Source organism: Xenopus laevis, chromosome 8S (assembly GCF_017654675.1).
Source record: "Xenopus laevis strain J_2021 chromosome 8S, Xenopus_laevis_v10.1, whole genome shotgun sequence".
Lineage (NCBI taxonomy): Eukaryota > Metazoa > Chordata > Amphibia > Anura > Pipidae > Xenopus > Xenopus laevis.
The window spans coordinates 44,834,084-44,842,038 of record NC_054386.1 but is presented as its reverse complement, the minus strand read 5'-3'; the positions used below and the strand labels follow the sequence as shown (position 1 = coordinate 44,842,038).

The 7,955-nt window shown below is 39.0% G+C and overlaps 2 protein-coding genes across 2 annotated transcripts; both read right to left on the bottom strand.

The window, feature by feature from the left end:
• Positions 1–331: 331 nt before the first annotated feature.
• LOC121397712 lies at positions 332–4,193 on the bottom strand. The gene is made up of 2 exons (XM_041574947.1): positions 3,219–4,193; positions 332–826 (listed from the first exon to the last, which is right to left on the bottom strand). The coding sequence occupies exons 1-2, from the start codon at positions 4,063–4,065 to the stop codon at positions 819–821; spliced, it is 855 nt and encodes a 284-aa protein (XP_041430881.1). The 5' UTR covers positions 4,066–4,193; the 3' UTR covers positions 332–818.
• LOC121397711 lies at positions 820–3,022 on the bottom strand. The gene is made up of 2 exons (XM_041574946.1): positions 2,865–3,022; positions 820–2,826 (listed from the first exon to the last, which is right to left on the bottom strand). The coding sequence occupies exon 2, from the start codon at positions 2,750–2,752 to the stop codon at positions 917–919; it is 1,836 nt and encodes a 611-aa protein (XP_041430880.1). The 5' UTR covers positions 2,753–2,826; positions 2,865–3,022; the 3' UTR covers positions 820–916.
• Positions 4,194–7,955: the final 3,762 nt, after the last annotated feature.

The window sequence follows — 7,955 nt, the reverse complement described above, 5'->3', positions numbered from 1 at the left end:
TACAAGAACCTTTTTTATAGACAGAAACATGGCTGGGCAATGGGTTCTCCCGTCTCTCCTATTGCAGCACACAGAATTAGAGTGCTCACCTGAACGTAATTACCCTCTCGGGTGCCGGGTGCTAAACAGTCCACAGGACCTCCTGCTCAAGGTCCAAATAACTCGAACATCCAAAGAAAACTGTAGCACACCGATCAAACTTGTCTTGTGAAGAAAAGTGTTTTTATTGGCTCGCGGCAGACATAAAGTTTGGCAACGTTTCGGGCCACGCAGGGCCCTTTATCAAGCCTAAACTTACATTCAAAGTACTGTGTTAAATACCAAAGAAAAAGAGGGAGGAGTGGAGAAACAATGGTAGTGATCCTTCACGGATTGGTTAAGATTCAATGCTAATATACATAATTAATTGATAAATTTGAATAATGGAGTGACACATGTGAATAATTTAGTGAATCCTCAGAGATAGGTTAAAATTCAAACCCTGCATACATAATTAGTGCAATAATCACAGACCATTATGTTTGATTGGAAATTTTTTGTGCACCCATATAATAAAATATCCATAAAAAGTCCATAAATAGCAAAAACAAAAAAATAGTATGAACATTATGACACAAGTGTAAAAAAGTTACATATGAAAATATTATCACCTTAAAGTGCATATATGTATAAAAATTAATTTGTAATTCCCAATCAGGGAGAATATGAATGAATAAACTGAGGCGCAATCACGGTACTTTAACTGCATACTCAGCCCATTTTTCTCCCCAATAATCTTGGGTTATGCAGATGATGGTACCCGCACTCAGAAGGTTCATTCAAGGACCTTAAAAAGACAAAAATTGTTCGTTAGAATACATATGTATACACATAGTAGATATTTCAAAAAACCAGCACTGGTAAAAAGTCTGCCTACCTACTGATAAATAAACATAGATGGGGTATAGTCTTTATTCAGGCCCCTCGGCCACACTGTGTCCAACCTATGGATCCACTGCATTTCTAATTTTTGTAATGCTAGCAGTCTATTGCCCCCTCTCCTCTGAACTGGAACAGAATCAATTATTTGAAATTTTAATTGACTAATTGCATGTCCTGCGGATCGAAAATGTGCCGGTACAGGTAGAGAAGTTTGTCCTGTGCGAATAGTGGATTTGTGTTTAGAGATACGATCTCTAATCCTCTGGGTTGTTTCCCCTATATATAGCAAACCGCACGGGCATTTCAATAAATAAACAACATATGTAGATTCACATGTGTAGTACTGTTTAATTTTATACTGCTTACCAGAATGGGGATGATTGAAAGTATTCCCTTTAATTATTGAATTGCATTGACAGCAATGTAGACAAGGAAAAGTTCCAAATTTAGGCCTTTGTAAAAATAAGCATTTCTGCGATTTTAGGCTGCCAACATCAGCTTTGACTAAACGATCTTTCAAATTCCTTGCCCTTTTGTAGGCCAACATTGGTGGTAATTGAAAACTTGGGACTTCTGTCAGACAGGATTGTAACAGATGCCAATGTTTACGTATGATGTTCCCAATTTGTTTACTTGCCGTATTATACCGGCTTACAAAGGCTATCCTGTTATTATCCTTATGCTTTGGCACATTGGCAATTAACAATTCCTGTCTGGTTTGCTGGTGCACCTTCTCTAAATTGTTCTTTAAAATCTGTTTAGAGTAGCCTCTAGCACCAAACCGATCCACCATTTCTTTTAAATAAAAGTCACAGTCCTTTGAATCACTTACAATTCGCTTCACCCTCATAAATTGCGAGTAAGGAAGAGAATTTTTTAAAGCATCAGGATGGAAACTGGCAAAATGCAATAAATTGTTTTTATCAGTCACCTTCCTATATAGTTCAGTTTTAAGTATGTTTCCATCCTTGACCACTTTTACATCCAAAAAATTGATGGAAGTTGGATTAAAATCCATTGTAAATTTTAAAGTCTCTTCTATACCATTAAGAAAATGATGAAAGGCATTTAGGCTCTCTAAGTCACCATCCCAGATCAGCAAAAGATCATCAATGTACCGCAGATACAACGTACAATGAGATCTAAATAGGGAATTTTTATATATTACCTCCTCCTCAATGTGGGCCATATACAGATTTGCATAAGAGGGAGCTACGTTGCTACCCATAACGGTACCCCTCTGTTGTATGTAGAAATTGTCCCCAAATAGAAAATAATTTTGATGCAACACTATTTGCAATAAATCCACTAAAAAAGACTTTTGTTCCTCAGTATATTCAGTGGTATTTAAAAAATGAGTCACAGCTGATATTCCTGTGTCATGATTTATAGATGTGTAAAGGCTTGACACATCAAGACTGACTAATAGAACATTATTGTTGGTTAATGTGGTCCGATCCAATATATTCAGTAGATGTGTGGTATCTTTCACAAAAGAATTAGTATTCTGCACTAGAGGCTGTAATATCTTATCTAGAAATACAGCCAATGGTGATAAGACTGAATCAGTACCAGCGACAATGGGGCGACCTGGTGGATTCTCCAAGTTTTTGTGAATTTTAGGTAATGTGTACAATATTGGCGTAATAGGATTGTCTTTAATCAGGAATTTTTTTAGATCGTCATCCACAATGCCAGCCTCCATTGCATCAAGCACACAATTTGCAATGCACTGTTGTATGGATGCTAGTGGATCCGAATCGACTTTCTTGTACACATTACCATCTGCCAATTGTAGATAAATTTCATCCATATATTTTTGTTTATTCATTACCACCAGGGCACCCCCCTTGTCAGCTGGTTTTATGATTAAATTGTCATTATTAATAAGATCTTGTAAACATCGCCCCTCCTTGTACGTTAAATTGGACCTCTGTCCCATCAATGGTCTTCGCTTAATTTTTTGTTTTAAAACATCCACATCCGTTTGTACCAATTTAATGTAAGCCTCCACTACATTATCTGTCATGGGAGGCACAAACATACTTTTGTTCCGGAGACCCACCCGTTTAAGGGATAGTTGCGAATGACCTGCCCCCACATTACTATATATAACTTCACTAGGGGGTGGGATTTTAGAGAAATGGCGTTTAAGACGCAAATTACGAAAAAATCTCTGTAGATCGACATCCAATTCAAAAGTGTCACATTTACTAGTGGGACTAAAAGATAAGCCCTTTTGCAATAAAGTCAATTGTTCAGATGTTAATAATTCGTCAGATATATTGTATACTAACGTTTCTGTGAGTTCCTCACTGTCCTGGGTGGTTGTTGTCGCGTCTCTGTTGCAAACGTTTTCTGATGTTTCGTGCCCCCTGCGCCTTTTTTGCCCTCGACGTGTCTTGGGGGGCTGTAATCTAAAAAACAAGAAGAAGAGGAACTCTCTGTGGCCGTATCTGGAGTACGTTCATCTGGAGTCTTCCAGCGCTGCTGCTTCTTTCCTTGCTGTTGCTTCCGTTGTATGTGATCCATGTGATCACGTGGTGCGTCCCGACGTCTATTGCGCTGCGTTCCACCAGTTGACGCTGCGTTCCATTGATATATATTGCCGGTTCTGTAATCTTCGGCATCTCTGTGGAATTTGGTTCTCTTTCGCTCCTCCACCAATCTCCGATGTTTAGCGATGGCCTCATCAGTTCTGGTAAGCATTTCCTTGTATTCATCAGATCGCAAAGCATTTTTCAATTGCAGCTCTATTGCCTTAATGCGGGACATCACTTCAGGAATAGCATTCTGTAAATATTCAATGTTCAAAAGTAATATGTCAAACGAACATTTATTCACTATTTGTTCATAGCGTTTAGCAAAGTCAGTATTGTCGTTGAATATAGTGGGTCTTAAATTAACCCTTAGGCCACGTGGGATGCGTCTAAGTTTGTAATATTCTTTCAGCGTAATGGAATGCAGTTCCAAACCTGTCAGACGTCTTTTCTCCTTTTCCAGTTCACGTGTGAGGTTATCACCAGTAGGTTCAGTCAGGAAGGAGTGGTTGCTCTGTTCCTCACCTAAAATCCTAATTGCATCTGCTTCTGTGTAAGCAAATGTTGTAGCATCTTGAGAATATGAGCCTAGTTGAGACATCATGTTAAGTAGTACAGGGAGCTTCTCTTGGCAGGAAAAGCAATTCCACACAGAATTAGAGTGCTCACCTGAACGTAATTACCCTCTCGGGTGCCGGGTGCTAAACAGTCCACAGGACCTCCTGCTCAAGGTCCAAATAACTCGAACATCCAAAGAAAACTGTAGCACACCGATCAAACTTGTCTTGTGAAGAAAAGTGTTTTTATTGGCTCACGGCAGACATAAAGTTTGGCAACGTTTCGGGCCACGCAGGGCCCTTTATCAAGCCTAAACTTACATTCAAAGTACTGTGTTAAATACCAAAGAAAAAGAGGGAGGAGTGGAGAAACAATGGTAGTGATCCTTCACGGATTGGTTAAGATTCAATGCTAATATACATAATTAATTGATAAATTTGAATAATGGAGTGACACATGTGAATAATTTAGTGAATCCTCAGAGATAGGTTAAAATTCAAACCCTGCATACATAATTAGTGCAATAATCACAGACCATTATGTTTGATTGGAAATTTTTTGTGCACCCATATAATAAAATATCCATAAAAAGTCCATAAATAGCAAAAACAAAAAAATAGTATGAACATTATGACACAAGTGTAAAAAAGTTACATATGAAAATATTATCACCTTAAAGTGCATATATGTATAAAAATTAATTTGTAATTCCCAATCAGGGAGAATATGAATGAATAAACTGAGGCGCAATCACGGTACTTTAACTGCATACTCAGCCCATTTTTCTCCCCAATAATCTTGGGTTATGCAGATGATGGTACCCGCACTCAGAAGGTTCATTCAAGGACCTTAAAAAGACAAAAATTGTTCGTTAGAATACATATGTATACACATAGTAGATATTTCAAAAAACCAGCACTGGTAAAAAGTCTGCCTACCTACTGATAAATAAACATAGATGGGGTATAGTCTTTATTCAGGCCCCTCGGCCACACTGTGTCCAACCTATGGATCCACTGCATTTCTAATTTTTGTAATGCTAGCAGTCTATTGCCCCCTCTCCTCTGAACTGGAACAGAATCAATTATTTGAAATTTTAATTGACTAATTGCATGTCCTGCGGATCGAAAATGTGCCGGTACAGGTAGAGAAGTTTGTCCTGTGCGAATAGTGGATTTGTGTTTAGAGATACGATCTCTAATCCTCTGGGTTGTTTCCCCTATATATAGCAAACCGCACGGGCATTTCAATAAATAAACAACATATGTAGATTCACATGTGTAGTACTGTTTAATTTTATACTGCTTACCAGAATGGGGATGATTGAAAGTATTCCCTTTAATTATTGAATTGCATTGACAGCAATGTAGACAAGGAAAAGTTCCAAATTTAGGCCTTTGTAAAAATAAGCATTTCTGCGATTTTAGGCTGCCAACATCAGCTTTGACTAAACGATCTTTCAAATTCCTTGCCCTTTTGTAGGCCAACATTGGTGGTAATTGAAAACTTGGGACTTCTGTCAGACAGGATTGTAACAGATGCCAATGTTTACGTATGATGTTCCCAATTTGTTTACTTGCCGTATTATACCGGCTTACAAAGGCTATCCTGTTATTATCCTTATGCTTTGGCACATTGGCAATTAACAATTCCTGTCTGGTTTGCTGGTGCACCTTCTCTAAATTGTTCTTTAAAATCTGTTTAGAGTAGCCTCTAGCACCAAACCGATCCACCATTTCTTTTAAATAAAAGTCACAGTCCTTTGAATCACTTACAATTCGCTTCACCCTCATAAATTGCGAGTAAGGAAGAGAATTTTTTAAAGCATCAGGATGGAAACTGGCAAAATGCAATAAATTGTTTTTATCAGTCACCTTCCTATATAGTTCAGTTTTAAGTATGTTTCCATCCTTGACCACTTTTACATCCAAAAAATTGATGGAAGTTGGATTAAAATCCATTGTAAATTTTAAAGTCTCTTCTATACCATTAAGAAAATGATGAAAGGCATTTAGGCTCTCTAAGTCACCATCCCAGATCAGCAAAAGATCATCAATGTACCGCAGATACAACGTACAATGAGATCTAAATAGGGAATTTTTATATATTACCTCCTCCTCAATGTGGGCCATATACAGATTTGCATAAGAGGTTTGCTCCTATTGCAGCAAACCTGTACATGGAGGAAGTGGAAAGGAGGGCCTTACTTACTTTCCAGGGAACTATACCGAGTCACTGGTTCAGGTATGTGGATGACACTTGGGTAAAAACCAGATCCAATGAAGTGGCAGTCTTTGGCAATCCAAGAGGAGGATAATTTGAAGACGGTAGTATACAGAAAACCCACTCATACGGATCAATATCTGTTGTTTGATTCCCACCATCCGCTGGAACACAAACTGGGTGTCATTAGAACTCTGCACCACAGGGCGGAAGTTGTGGCAACTGATACAGAGTCCAAAGCAAAGAGCAAAAACATCTTAGAGGAGCTTTGAAAGCGTGTGGCTACCCAGACTGGGCCTTTGTCAAAACAGCAGCAACCAAGCCCAACAGGAACACCAATAGAAATAAGCACCCGGAGACACATAGTAGGCGAAACATAGTCATCCAATATGTAGCTGGAGTGTCTGAGAAACTCAGGAGGATTTTTAACAAACACCACGTCCCTGTGTTTTTCAAACCTAGGCAACACACTGAAACAAAAACTGGTACACCCAAAGGATCCAACCCCTAAAGAAAAACAAAGCAACGAGGAGTGCACAGATCTATACATTGGGGAGACAAAACAACTGCTCACCAAGTGAATGGCTCATCATATGAGGGCGAACTCTACAGGGCAAAACTCAGCTGTCTTTCTACACTTAAAAGACAAGGGACACTCCTTTGAAGATAGCAAGGTCCAAATATTGGATAAAGAAGACCGCTGGTTTGAATGAGGGGTGAAAGAGGCGATTCATGTCAAGGTGGAGAAACCATCCCTGAACAGAGGCGGGGGCCTTCGACACCACCTTTCTGCTACATACAATTCTGTTCTAACATCTGTACCCCGGCGGTTTCAGAACACTTCACACGTCCATTCATGCAACTCTAACAAGTAACACCTCTTTCTAGGAGTTGCATGACACATTGGATAATCCTATCACAGTAACTACACAGAATCTACACCTTTGTGAATTTCTTCAGATGTCACCTCTTTGAAGAGTTACAATATGCCATTGTGATTGGATTAGTGGAAGAGTTTATATGTTGAGAATTTCCCACACCAGTCAGTTGAACTGAAGAAGCTGCTCGGATGAGTAGTGAAACGTCTTCATTGATTACTCAGCAAGTCCAGTTGTTTTTAGATTTACCTATACTAGATATACCATATACCAAAAAGTGAAGTTAGATATCACCACAGTCCTCTAGAGTGGAATACCGCCTCTCTCTATTCATTTCTATGGGATTTTTAAAATCGTATTTATCAAAGGGTGAACTTTCCCTTTCACCCTCTGATAGATATGTCTTTAGAAATGAATGGTGGAATTTCACTCTAGCAGACTATGGAAATCTTTAACTTCACTCTTTGATAAATATACCCATGTGTCTAGATCAGGGCTGTCTGTCAGGTTCAGCCCGGGACTTGAACTCTGGTAGTGCTGTTCTGCTTATTTGCAGCACTTACCTGATGAGCCACTGGGGGCTCTCAGGGCTGATTCTGAACTCTGGTGTGTATTGTTTTCTGTTATCTGCCATTCACAGTCAGTTTTCCACCCACCTCGTTTACCCTCATGTGTTTCCCATTTCCTAATCACCTTCCCTTTATAAACCCCGCCCTGAGCCTTGCTCAGGGCTGAGTCATTGATTGTATTATGTTTGTTCCTGAACTGCAAATCTGAATCTGAATCTGAATCTGAATCTGAATCTGAACCTGAACCTTGAATACCTTGTATGTCT